The 13,719-nt window shown below is 32.9% G+C and overlaps 1 protein-coding gene across 3 annotated transcripts; it reads right to left on the reverse strand.

Annotated features, from left to right (window-relative positions):
* Positions 1-1,188: 1,188 nt before the first annotated feature.
* LOC123204498 (LEAF RUST 10 DISEASE-RESISTANCE LOCUS RECEPTOR-LIKE PROTEIN KINASE-like 2.1) lies at positions 1,189-12,975 on the reverse strand. Of its 3 annotated transcripts, XM_044621184.1 has the most exons (4): positions 12,081-12,975; positions 3,180-3,414; positions 2,574-2,621; positions 1,189-2,410 (listed from the first exon to the last, which is right to left on the reverse strand). In XM_044621184.1, the coding sequence occupies exons 1-4, from the start codon at positions 12,210-12,212 to the stop codon at positions 1,287-1,289; spliced, it is 1,539 nt and encodes a 512-aa protein (XP_044477119.1). In that variant the 5' UTR covers positions 12,213-12,975; the 3' UTR covers positions 1,189-1,286. The 3 variants fall into 3 exon arrangements, with proteins under 3 accessions (XP_044477119.1, XP_044477118.1, XP_044477117.1); XM_044621183.1 differs by lacking the exon at positions 12,081-12,975 and having other exon boundaries at positions 2,574-2,609; positions 3,180-4,085; XM_044621182.1 differs by lacking the exon at positions 12,081-12,975 and having other exon boundaries at positions 3,180-4,085.
* Between the last annotated feature and the right edge of the window lie 744 nt (positions 12,976-13,719).

The following is a 13,719-nucleotide window of genomic DNA, read 5'->3' on the forward strand; positions in this document are numbered from 1 at the left end:
TAAACTAATTCCTTCACCTTCTCCGGCCAAAACCTTTGTTTAAACTATAACACTCATGTCTCAAATTCGCCTCCGGCAATCGATGCTTCCTTCCTCTCTAGTTTGATTCAACTCATTTTCTCTCCATCTCCAATTGTCGGCGACTCAGCAAACGCTTGAAAAGATCGGCTTCGACAGACGACATCTCCAGTTAGTCAATCTGATTCGGTTACTTAGAGTTGGTTCTGTTGTTCTTGTGATATGGACACCAATAATCGATTGTTTTGGCGGAAATTAGTCATAGTTTTGACGAAATATTAGTTTTGGTGTTTGTTATTACTTAGAGCATATGATTGTTTCGACGAATTTTGCACTTTTGAATTTCAGAGATGACGTCTATAGAATAATCAAATCGTTTGATCCTAAAATCCTTTGCCAAGAAAGCATATGTTTATTCTGTGTCAAATTTACTTTAGTGGATTTTATTTATCACTACATTTGTTGGCTTAGTTTGTGTGAAATTTAGAATTTATAAAAGCCTCTATATTTTTCATATTTATATATTTTTCACGTTTCCATTTTTAATATTTTTTAGATATTGTGTTTCAGCTTTTCCGCTTCTACAAATCTGTTTTTGTGCTATATAGATGTTAACAATTACTTGATTAAGACATTGTTTTAATTTCATGTTTCTCCACTTGATCGCACATCTATGTTCGGGTAAGAGATATAACATTTAGTTTCTGTAAAGAAAGTTGAGTATCATGCATTAAGTTGGATAGTTGGTAATCCCATCATCTCCTTTACCCCCATGTTTGGTAAAATCCCTCCTCTCATCTTCTTTCTCCTTTACTTGCTTGTTTGGTAAAATCCCTCCCCTCATCTTCTGACTCTTTTACTCCCTGGTTGGCTTGGTTGTAGTGAGGGAAGGTTTTTGTCTTTTTTACTTCTTGACTGTCTGAGTTGTTAGGTTTGTTATGAGTAATATTGGACCAGTGACCTGGTCTAATGTGTGATAAGAGGATAATAGTTGAGGATCTCATATTGATTGAAAATTAAATTGAATATAAGTATATAAATATGAGAGAAAACCTCACCGCTTAAGATAGAATCAGAGTGGTGGTGGCCTAGTCTTTAATAATATTAATTGCACTAGTAGAATAAATTGTAGTTTATCTTCAGTTTTCAATACTGTGCAAACAGACATGATCGGTTCACAAGGCCCTTTATAAACTATTAATTTTTGCCATATCAGATACAGAGACTACAAAAGGAAACCTATGCATTATATTTTTCCAAGGATGATTTCATGACATAGATACAGTTGAAGAATATATTGGTAGCCTAGAAGAAGATGAAGATAAAAAAGGCTCACGTGGAATTGGCAACACTTCAGAACTTGCTTGTAACATTTCTAATACCTTATTCATGGATGGCCTATCCGATGGTCGAGTCTGTATGCACCATAAACCAACAACAATCATCTTCTTCACAATTTCATTTTCCTCACTGTTTTTAACCCCATGCCATTTTAACTCTTTGCCTTGCTCAACACGCTTGTAAATCCAATGCGGAAAATACATTTCACTAGAATGAAGAATACCTTCTACATCTTGGCTTTTTCTTCCTCCAACAATCTCTAAGATCATCATTCCGTAGCTGTAAACATCAGATTTATGCGAAACTTCTCCAAAGCTTCTACTAAATACTTCTGGAGCAATATACCCAATTGTCCCCCTAGCCTCTAACATCGATACAATGCTTTCCTTGTTGAGGCATAATTTTGCAAGGCCAAAATCAGAGATCTTTGGACACAGATTTTCATCAAGAAGAATGTTGTGAGGCTTTATGTCAAAATGCAAAATTCTTGTGCTGCAACCGCGATGCAAGTACTCTAATCCTTGAGCTACTCCTATGGTGATTTCATACATTTTTTCCCATTCTAAACATTGACTAGCTTGCAAATTTTTCTCATTGTATATGAATTTTTCCAAGGAACCATTCACCATGAATTCATAGATTATAGCTCTCTTGTTGCCCTCTAAACAAAAACCAAGTAGTCTAACAACATTAACATGAGATGTTCTACTAATGCTTGCAACTTCGTTAATGAATTCTTGACCATTCCCTTTTGAGGCATTTAGGAGCTTCACTGCTACAATATTTCCATCCAATGACTTCCCTTTGTACACACCACCATAACCTCCTTGGCCTAGTTTATCTTTGAATGAGTTGGTCATTCTCTTAACTTCTGAATAGCTATGTCTTTTAGGAGCTACAGACCCATAATCTCGAATGAAGGCCTCAAAATCTACATTCTTTGTCATATTCCTGGAAAGGAAGTTTGACACAATTGATGACATTTTCTTCCTTTTGCATATGCAGATGATTATACTCATGATGATTATTCCAATTATTGAAGAAACAATGCCTGTCATAAGAAATAAGTTATGAATTAGTCTTAGCTGTTTTTCTATAGAGATTTTGAAAATTAAAAAAAACAATTTAAAAAAAAAAAAAGAAAATTCTGATTCGGAAGCCTGATTAAGTTCTGATATTTTGAAGAGCAAAAGCAATTCATACATCCGTGTTACCTATTCCAAGCTTCCGTCCCAAATTAAGAGAGTTGCCTGAATCATTCACTGTCAAGAAAAAGTCAGAACACAATAAAACAGAATTCGGAAGAGAGGAAACAGAGTTGAAGCACTCGGAGCAAGTGTAAAATTAAAGGCAAGAGAATCAGTAAATTATGATTGTGGTTTAAGGGTAATTATATTGTAGAATGCGAGTTTACAAATGTACTTAATTGATCAACAAAGGTAACATTAGTATAGGTAAACAACACTAGTATGAGTATTAAGGTTGAATGGATATTTGATGATAAGGTTCAATGCCCTACTATATATTGGTGAAGTCCCCTTTCCAAAACCAATATAATATAGTTGTTATTTAGAGAGATTTCAAGAATAGAAGACCACTCACTCCGATGTAGGAAATTTCAGAAGCTCAATGGATTCAAATTGTATGGTAGCGTTTCAGATATTCCTATAACTCTAAACAATTTTAATTCAATACTTTATACTCTATGTGATGATCCGTGGATTAAATTAAAGTTGTGTGTTTAAGTAAATGAAATCTTACATAATCAAGAACATGAATAGAAGAAACAAGAAACACAAATAAATCTCTGATAAATTTACCGTCATGGCATGTTTTATGATGAGTTCTATCTTGGCAAAAGCAAACGAATATATCATTATTGAACCCACATCGCCCACCACTTGCCTCACAATTGCTGCAACTATGTGCAGTCCAATTCAGGAGGAACCCCATCTTCAGAATGTCAGCATAATTCATATACCACAGATTGGCGCCGGTTTCAACATTCAGGGGGGCGTAAACGAAGGACTTGCAGGAATAATTCTGAAACAATTCCTTGTGAAAACCAGCAAAAGAATAGTTGTGAGAATCATCATCACTTGCACAGATTACAGGATAAGCAATGTCAGCAGGTGGATTCTCGGAGCAGTTGTACCAGAAGAAAAGATGTTCATCAGAGGAAACAAAATTGAATGGAGTTTGATTAAGAGAAAGATTGTAAAGAGGAGTTGGACATGAGGCCTCATAGGCTATGGAGTTGGCTAAACGAAGTGAGCTATTTTCATAGAAGATGTCTTTGACGAAGAAATTTTCAGATGAAATGTTGAACACAGGTTTCTGGTCATTGCAGGTGATTTCAAAGTTGGGGTAGCCACAGAAAGACTCCTGCTCACCGGAAATCCAAAAGGGGTACTTTATAGTGAGGTTGCCACCGCAAGTTTTGGGTTCACAGGCCTGGAATTTTGAGGCAACAGAGACAGCCTGGTGGGCTGAGGTGATGAAGATGACAATGGAGAGAAAATTCCACGGAAAGGTGAAGAAAGTGAGAGGATGAGGATCCATTTAGGAATGGAGGAAAAAATGAGAAATGGGAAGAAAGAAGAAGAGAAAAGGGTGGAGGAAGGAAGAAGGAAAATAATGTGTAGTCGGTGTGGCTTGGTTGGAGACTTTGAGAAGATTAGTTGTTTAGCTTTCGCTTTTCTTCTTGTTGAATGAGATTTGAGTTGAAAAAACTGTTCTTAGACACAAAGTAACAAAGAAAGTGGATTGAACCAAAAGCAAAGATTTCTGCAACTTATATCAACAATTCCTAATGTGGGACAGAATCCAAACTAGTTTACATTCATCACGCATCTCAAAGAGAATTAGTCAAGATGAGATAAAGTTAAGTATTATTTGGTTTAAACTTGATTCGATTGAGTTTTTGCGAGACTCAAACTTAAAATAAACTAAAACTAAACTAAATTAAATATTTTTTGTTTAAATCAAAGTTAAAACAAACTAAAGCTAAACTGTTCTTAGACATAAAGTGACAAAGAAAATTACAATCGAAGCTCTATGACGTTTATAAAACCTTTAAAAAAAGTTATTTTCCAAAATTGTAACTTTAACAAAAAAAAAAAAAAAAAAAAGGGATAAGGTGTAAATAAATGAACCAGCGAAGTCAGGCAGATTCTGAGCTCCTTCGCTCATAGACTTTGACTAGTCCGACTCAGACCATTACCAAGTCAAGTCAACTCCAATAGATGATTATGACCAGCAAGTGGACATGGCTTTTGTGAATTAGAATATGACCCAGAAAAGAAAATTAAATTTTATAAAACTTAAATAATTGAAAAAAAAAAAAGAAAAATCAGAAAAATTTGTTGCATATCTGGTGGATTTTCCACCACATGCAGTGAAAGTTGAAAACTATAATGGGAAGACATTAAATGCCTTAGAAAATTAGCTTGGAAATTTGCCATTTTTGTTGACTGGAGGGGTGGCAAATTGCCTATAAATACCCCCCCCTAGGGCTGGATTCGAGGCTCAAGTTCGGTTCGGTTTGGTTCATATATGGGTGACTCGAGTTTGGCTCGAGCTCGACTAAGACCGACTGGTTTTGAGCTCGAGTTTGGCTCAACTCGTTTTTCGTTATCAAAACGATATCGTTTTTAATATATATTACTCAAAACGATGTCGTTTTGTATAAAAAATTTTAAAAAAAAATCTACTGAGCCAACTTGAGCTAGCTCGAGCTCAACTCGAGCTCAGCCAAGCCCGACTCCTTTCGGGCTCGACCAAGCCGAGCTCGAGCTCGAGCTGGCTCAGCTCGAGTCCAGCCCTACCCCCTCCTCTCTTCATGTAAAAAGATAATTCCTTCAATTAAGCTTTCTTGCTTCTTCCTTTTGCTTCTTATCTCATTTCGGAAGCCTTCCTTCTATTCTTTTAATAAAATTTTAGTTATAGTTTCCATCATTCAATTAATTCCATTCTATTTATAATACGTTATCAGCACGATCAGCTCAGGTATATTATAATCTTTCCGTTATATCGTTGTACTGCTTATATATTATAAATACGGATATCCCAGTTATCTTTTAATTTCTATTATGCTTCTATTTAATTTTTTTTTATAATTGTATCTTATTTACAACCTGAAGTTTACAAAATTGTAAATCTGGACCTGAAGTCCTGAAACCCTTGAATCTAGACCTGAATTCTGGAATATCATAAATCTAGACCCGAAGTCCTGAATATTATTTGTAACCTGAAGTTTACAAAATTATAAATCTATACCTGAAGTCTGGAATATCATAAATCTGGATCCGAAGTTCTAAATCTTATTTGTAACTTGAAGTTTACAAAATTATGAATTTGGACCTGCGGTCCTGAATATCATGAATCTGGATCTGAAATCTTGAACATCATTCGTAACCCGAAGTTTACGAAATCATAAATTTAGACCTGAAGTCATAAATATCATTTGTAACTTGAAGCTTACCAAAACCAATAATCTGGATCAGAAGTCCTGATATTATTTGAATATTTATTTTTATTATAGTAATTGTATTCAATTTATTTGAATATTTATTTATCTGAATCTTTATTTTTATTATAATAATTAAATCTGATTTATAACCCGAAGCTTGTAAAATCGTGAGAATATATATATATGGGTTCAAAGTCCCAAGTTTTACAATTTGTAACTTGAAATTTGTAAAATCATGAGAATACATATATATGGGCCAGAAGTCTCAAGTTTCATCAAAGTCTTTATAATGATATAATCTTTACAACTTGAAGTTTGCATAAAGTGTGAAAAATATAGACTTGAAGTCCAAAATATAATCAAAATACGTATTATAATATTCTGAATACTAATTACAAAACCAGAAATTTTGTAGATATGAGATAATATATGGACCTGAAGCTTCCAAAATTAATCCCAATATTTCTCCTACAAAATGAGCTATTTTGTAAATATGAGATAATATTTAAACCTGAAGTTTCAAAGATTAACTCATATATATTATTTATAAAACCAAAAGTTTTGTAAATATGATAATAATTGAACTTGGAGTTCCTAAAATTGGATGGATAATATTAAATAGACTTTTTACATGAGTCTCCACCTAGAATTTATGAGCCTTGAAAAATTGACCAAATAAATGTCCTAGAAAGACAAATAAAGACTATTATTTTTCAGCATCATATCCCTGAAGGATTGCAAGCCGAAATGTGAATATAATGATAAACCATTAAATTTGTGGAGAAATTTGAAAGATAGATGTGAATATTAGATTCAGTAATATTCCCAATGACTCTATAATTTATTATAACTCTATGATGTTCAGAATCTTTTCCTGAATATGAAAGATAAAATATTTCCTATATTTTATTTTATGCTCTTGTAGTAGCAATATCAAAAAAGAAAATTTTGAATTAATATTTTTCCGTTATACATCGTTCCTTGAAGTGAATACAACTACCAGAAGTAGTTATCATGGATATGAGAAATAACAAAAAATCTCAATCACACTACCAGAAGTGGACTAAGACTGAGACAAAATAAATTATAATGTAGAGTAACCCATAAAACAATAAGTGTGGTTATAAATATCATTGGTGGTGTACTTGTAGTACACACAAACATTGGATGGATCTATATTAAGCATCCATAAGAATTAAATTTTTAATAAGTTAGATCTTGTCGATCTAATAATTTTTGATATTTCAAATCTTCTTTCAAAGAATAATAATATGGGTCACTTGAATAGTGATCAGAATGCCCAAATTTTCATAAGTCCATCATATATATTTTGGAGTCATAAATATTATTTTATCTTTCAATATCATGTTCTCTTCCTTTCAATATTTTGTGTACATTATAACTAACGTAATTTTTAAATGAAAGGAAATAGACTCCAAAATTGAAGCGTTGGCTTCAAAAGCTGATGTAGGAGACATGTGTTTGGTGGATAGTATAACAACACACATAATTCTCAAGGAAAAGAAATTTTTCTTAACTTTAGCATTAATTGAAGCTAAAGTAAATACCATATCAGGATCAATTAATATGATAGAAGGCTCCGAAAGAGCCACAATTATGTTAAACAATGAGACCAAATTAAGCATCAATAATGCATTATATTTAAGTAAATCCAAAAGAAATCTACTGAGTTTTAAAGACATAAGAAAAAATGGTTATCATCTTGAAACCATGAGTGAAAATGGTGAAGAATTCATCTATATAACTAGTAATGTCTCCGAAAGAAGACTTATATTAGAAAAACTGTCTGCTTTATCATCTGGATTGTATTATACAATCATAAAGACAATTGAAACCTATGCAGTATCGAACCAGAAGTTCATTGATCCAAAAGCATTTATGCTTTGGCATGATCGTTTAGGCCACCGAAGATCTACAATGATGCGTAGAATTATTGAAAATTCACATAGACATATATTACAAAATCATAAAATTTTATCGTCCAGTAAACAATTTTGCACCGCATGTTCTCAAGGCAAATTAGTAATAAGATCATCTCTCTCCAAAATTGGAGGTGAATCCCCATAATTCCTACAAAGGATTCAAGGGGATATATGTGGATCCATTCATCCACCAAGTGGGTCATTTCTTTATTTTATGGTCTTAATTGATGCATCTGCACGATGGTTTCATGTTTGTTTATTGCCTACTCAAAATGTTGCATTTGTTAATCTGTTAGCACAAATTATCAATTTAAAAGCACATTTCACAGATTATTTGATCAAGTCAATACGGCTAGATAATGCTGGTGAATTTATATCCAAAATATTTGATGATTATTGCATGTCTATGGGGATTGAGGTTGAATATCCAATCCCACATGTCCACACACAGAATGGATTAGCTGAGTCTCTTATCAAATCACTCCAAGTAATTGCACGTACTTTATTACTAAAAAGTCAATTACATTCTTCTATGTGGGGATATGCTATATTACATGTTACAATGTTAATTCGTTTGCGACCTTCTTCTTATCATCAATATTCTCCTCTACAATTGGTTCTTGGTTACTAACCTATTGTATCTCATTTGAGAATATTTGGTTGTGTTGTATACGTCCCTATTGCGTCTCATCAACACACAAAAATGGGACCCCAACGTCGTTTAGGAATATATGTTAGATATAATTCACCATCCATTATCAGATACCTGGAGCCATTAACAGGTGATTTTTTTACTGCACGATTTACAGATTGTCACTTTGATAAGACAACTTTCCCATCTTTAGGGGAAAAGAAAATACCTCTTAAATTTAGGCTTGAACTTACTTGGTATGTACCTACCATGTCTCATTTAGATTTTCGCACATCCCAAAGTGAAACTAAAGTACAGAGGATAGTGCGTTTACAAATGATTGCCAACCAAATGTCTGATGTATTTGTAGATATGACAAAAGTGACAAGATCACATGTTCCAGCTGTTAATGCACCAACAAGAATCAATGTGACTATTGAACAGTACATTCGTGCCATGACTGATCAATCTACCTCACAACAGGTGATTTTTTTACTGCACGATTTACAGATTGTCACTTTGATAAGACAACTTTCCCATCTTTAGGGGAAAAGAAAATACCTCTTAAATTTAGGCTTGAACTTACTTGGTATGTACCTACCATGTCTCATTTAGATTTTTGCACATCCCAAAGTGAAACTAAAGTACAGAGGATAGTGCGTTTACAAATGATTGCCAACCAAATGTCTGATGCATTTGTAGATATGACAAAAGTGACAAGATCACATGTTCCAGCTGTTAATGCACCAACAAGAATCAATGTGACTATTGAACAGTACATTCGTGCCATGACTGATCAATCTACCTCACGCCAGAAGCGTGGTAGACCTGTTGGATCGAAGGACACTGTTTCTCAAAAAAGAAAGGCAACTAATCAAACAAATATCAATTATAATGATCTTAAGATAATTGAAAAATCCATACTCTCTAATATTCCTCCAGAAGAGGTTATAGTTTCTGAAGAGACTCAAGCCCCTGAAATGACACAAACCCCTGAAATGGTATAAAATCCTGAAGAACAGGAAAATGAGAATATTGAAATATCTTTAAATTATGTTCATACATGAGAGATATGAAATTGTAAAACAATTATAATTGATGATATATTCTCATTTACAGTAGCTACTGAAATTTCTGAATGATGATGATTTTGAACCCACGTACTGTGGCTGAGTGCAAACAAATATATGATTGGCCTAAATGGGAAGAAGCAATTCAAGTAAAATTAGCTTCTCTAAAAAAACGTTAAGTGTTTGGGTTTGTAGTTCCAACACCTCAAGACCCCAAGGCTTTTCCCAAAGGCTCGGTATAGATTTTGATAAAATATATGCACCTGTGATGGATATAATCACATTCAGATATTTAATCAGTTTAATAATCTCTGAAGGACTGGATATGCGTCTAATGGACGTAGTTACTGCTTATTTGTATGAAAATTTGGATACTAAAATTTACATGAAACTCTCTGAATGATACAAATTGTCTTAAGCAAAAAGGGTCAATTCAAGAGGCATGTACACAATTAAATTACAAAGATCATTGTACAAATTAAAATAATCCGCACGTATGTAGTACAATCGCTTCAGTGAATATTTGAAAAAAGAGGGCTATGTGAATGAACCTATATGCCTATGTATCTTTATCAAAAGGTCAGAATCGGGATTTGCTATTATAGCAGTTTATGTTGATGACATGAATTTAATTGGGACTCCTAAAGAGCTCTCAAAAACTACTGAATATCTGAAAAAAGAATTTGAAATGAAGAATTTGGGAAAAACAAAATATTGTCTCGACTTGTAGATCGAGTACAATTCAAATGGAATACTTATCCATCAATCATCGTATATTGAAAAATTATTAAAACGCTTTAATATGGATAAGACTTATATTTTGAGCACCCCAATGGTTGTTCAGTCTCTTGATCCAAAAAAAGACTCATTTCATCCTAAAAAAGAAGATGAAAAGATACTTGGTCCTGAAGTACCATATCTTAATGCCAATGGGAAGACATTATATTTGGCCCAATACACGAGACTGGATATATCCTTCATAGTTAATTTATTGGTCCGATTTAGCTCTACACCAACTCGTCGCCACTGGAACGGAATCAAACATATATTTCGATACCTATGTGGAATTAGAGATTTGAGATTATTCTATTCTGTCAAATCCCCTAAAAATCCTAGTTTGGTTGGATATGTAGATATTGGTTATCTTTCTAACCCCGATAAGGCCCGTTCACAGACGGGATATGTTTTCGCTTATAATAACACAGCTATATCATAACACCAAATAGACCTTAGTTGCAACTTCTTCAAATCATTCATAAATTTTAGCTCTACATGAAGCCAACCGAAAATGTATATGGTTACGGTCTGTTATCCATCATATTCGACATGCATGCAGTCTTTCTTTTACAACAGACACTCTTTCCATATTATATAAAGATAATGCAGCATGTATTGCCCAAATTAGAGGTGGACACATCAAAGGAGACAGAGCCAAACATATCTCACCAAAATTCTTTTACACTCATGAGCTTCAGCAGAGTAAAAAGATTGATGTCAAGCAAATAAGATCCAGTGAGAATCTTGTAGATTTGTTCACTAAGACACTACCGACATCAACATTTGAGAAGTTAGTGTATAACATTGGTAAGTAGCGGCTCAATAAGCAATCAAATTAATTCTACTACAAAGAGGGGGAGCATTCATCAAGCAAAATTTTGAAGTTTATCAAATATTGGACAAACGGTGCACTATACTCTTTTTTTCTTCACTAGGTTTTGTCCCACTGGGTTTTCCTAGTAAGGTTTTTAATGAGAGAGTTTAAGCACGTCCAATGCCAACTTACAAGACATTTAATAATTATGTTCTTTTGCTTTGGTTTTTATCACACTAAGTTTTTTCTTAGTAAAATTAATATAATTATCTGTAAGTGGTAGAAATCCAAGGGAGAGTACTGCATATCTGATGAATTTTTCACCACATGCAGTGAAAGTTGAAAACTAGAATGGGAAGGCATTAAATGCCTTAGAAAATTGGCTTGAAAATTTGCCATTTTTGTTGACTGGAGGAGCGGCAAATTGCTATAAATACCCCCCCTCCTCTCTTCATGTAAAAAGATAATTCCTTCAATTAAGCTTTCTTGCTTCTTCCTTTTGCTTCTTATCTCATTTCGGAAGCCTTCCTTCAATTCCTTTAATAAAATTTTAGTTACAGTTTCCACTGTTAAATTAATTCCATTCTATTTATAACAAAATTAAAATTGTTTTCAAAATTGTTCAACATCACGGACTCTTGACATCACCTATATAAATTAAATATATTGAGAAAAGCAGTTCAGTCGCAATCTGAACAAAAATATGATATTTCTGAGTTAAATTAAAAAAAGTTCCCAAATAATCTTTCCTTTAGGTATTCCTTTATATTTATTGTAATTTAAAATTTGCTTAAGATAATCTAATATATAAAAATTTAAAAAAATAGATAAAAAGATAAATTAGAGTGAGAAAAAATTAGAAATATTTTTATTTTTATTTTTATCATTTTTTTGGTTATAGAGATTTTATTTATTGTTTTGATCTTTATGAGAAAATCCAAACAAGCTAAAAATTTGATTTTGTGATGTGAATTGTCCTCTATACAAAAACATAAAGGAGGAAGAGTATGCATACCTTTACCAGGACAAATATCAGGGTGAGGTTTATCACGACAAAGGCACACGAATTCCTCCGGATTTGACACATTAGATCCGCATATCCCGCCTGAAGATCCGCATGCTGAACAGAGTCCGTTCTCCGCCTCATACTTCACTTCTAACCCCTCATTTAAAATGGCTTTCAGCCACTCCAGGTACTCTCGAGGTTCCTGATAAACAAGATGTTCAATGAACCGAATTGGAACATTTGTAACCTCGCTGCATGTTACAGTCTCAGTATGATTCGGAAAATGATCCAACTCGTCATCAATGGTGTAAAAGCCTCTCCTCGCTTTAATTCCAAGCTGATATCAAGTATAATTATTTGGACCCAGCTGGGTTTCATCAGTGCAGCTAAAGAATAAGCTTAGGTTTCCAACGTTTGAGCTGTAGCTGTAAAGAAATCGGTTGAAATCAACGCTAACTTCGGATCTGTCAACACAATAAGAAAAGTTCCGAGGGAGATATTTTCTTGAAATTGTCACTGTTTGAGCAGCTGTGTTGACGTATAAAACTCGAAACTTTTGGGGCGGAGAATTTAGTATCGGGTGATAGATGTCCTCACATGTGAGCTCGAATTCTGCTCGACCACACTGCGGTGGCCTATCTTTTCCCCAGAAAGGATAAGATATATTATTCAGCTTAAAATTCGGCCCACATGAGAAATTGTAGGAGCGACTGCATATCTCGAACTGCTCATCGTCACAGTGTGATAAAGGGATGAAGAATAAGATGCAGAAGACTGTGAAAATGATGCAGTGGAGAAGATTGTTCATTGTGAGGGAGAGATAAGAGAGAGTTGGTGAGGTATGGGATGCTTATGCCGGAGAAAATGTGATGAAATTGGAAAGGCGGGCGAAAGAGAGAACAGAAGAGGGCCAGAGCTGCATTAATTTACTAGATTGACTGACTATCTCCTTGAATTTTGATAACTCAATTATGCAATGGCTCTTCATTTTCCTTCACTTTGAGGTTGTGTTGATTAGAATTTACGGTTATTTTGATAATATATTTTTTATTATTTATATTATTTAATTTAATTTATAAATAATAAAAAATTTTAATAATATTTTATTATCAATAATAATATAATATATAATATAAAAAGTAATTTAATTATTATTTTGTCTTTAAATATTAAATGGTTATTAAAATAATTTTTATTTTATTATAATGTATCCTTATTTATTAATTATCAATTTTTTAGGACAATGATAATCTTATTTTCAATTAATATAATAAATAATATAAAAAATATTTTAAAATAATTATATCTAAAAATATTTAAATAAAATAATATACTAATATTTTTGTATTACCTATAACCAAATACAATAATTATTTATACTTCTTAATTTATCAAATTTTATCATTATTTTTTTCTCCGTAATTTTCCCAAATTTATAATCTACCCTTGTATATTTGGGTCATTACTTTGTCAAACAATTTGATAGAGAATGTTTAACTTTTGTCACTTGTAATTTCCTTCGCTTAAACTTCGAAATATGCTAATACGAATTGAATTTTACGTTTGATCAAATTATACGTATATAATTTTAAAAAATTAATTAAATACTTAACTAATGTATCATCAAATAAAAATTTGACTTTAAATT

The sequence above is a fragment of the Mangifera indica genome, chromosome 20 (assembly GCF_011075055.1).
Source record: "Mangifera indica cultivar Alphonso chromosome 20, CATAS_Mindica_2.1, whole genome shotgun sequence".
NCBI lineage: Eukaryota > Viridiplantae > Streptophyta > Magnoliopsida > Sapindales > Anacardiaceae > Mangifera > Mangifera indica.

Bases quoted from the DNA above. Each gene is read 5' to 3' on its own strand.
- LOC123204498 (XM_044621182.1), bottom strand. From the start codon at position 3,921: ATGGATCCTCATCCTCTCACTTTCTTCACCTTTCCGTGGAATTTTCTC. The intron at 2,622-3,179 runs GTAAATTTATCA...TTTTCTTGACAG, and splicing joins TCATAAAACATGCCATGACG to TGAATGATTCAGGCAACTCT. The intron at 2,411-2,573 runs GTAACACGGATG...TTCTTATGACAG, and splicing joins GGGACGGAAGCTTGGAATAG to GCATTGTTTCTTCAATAATT.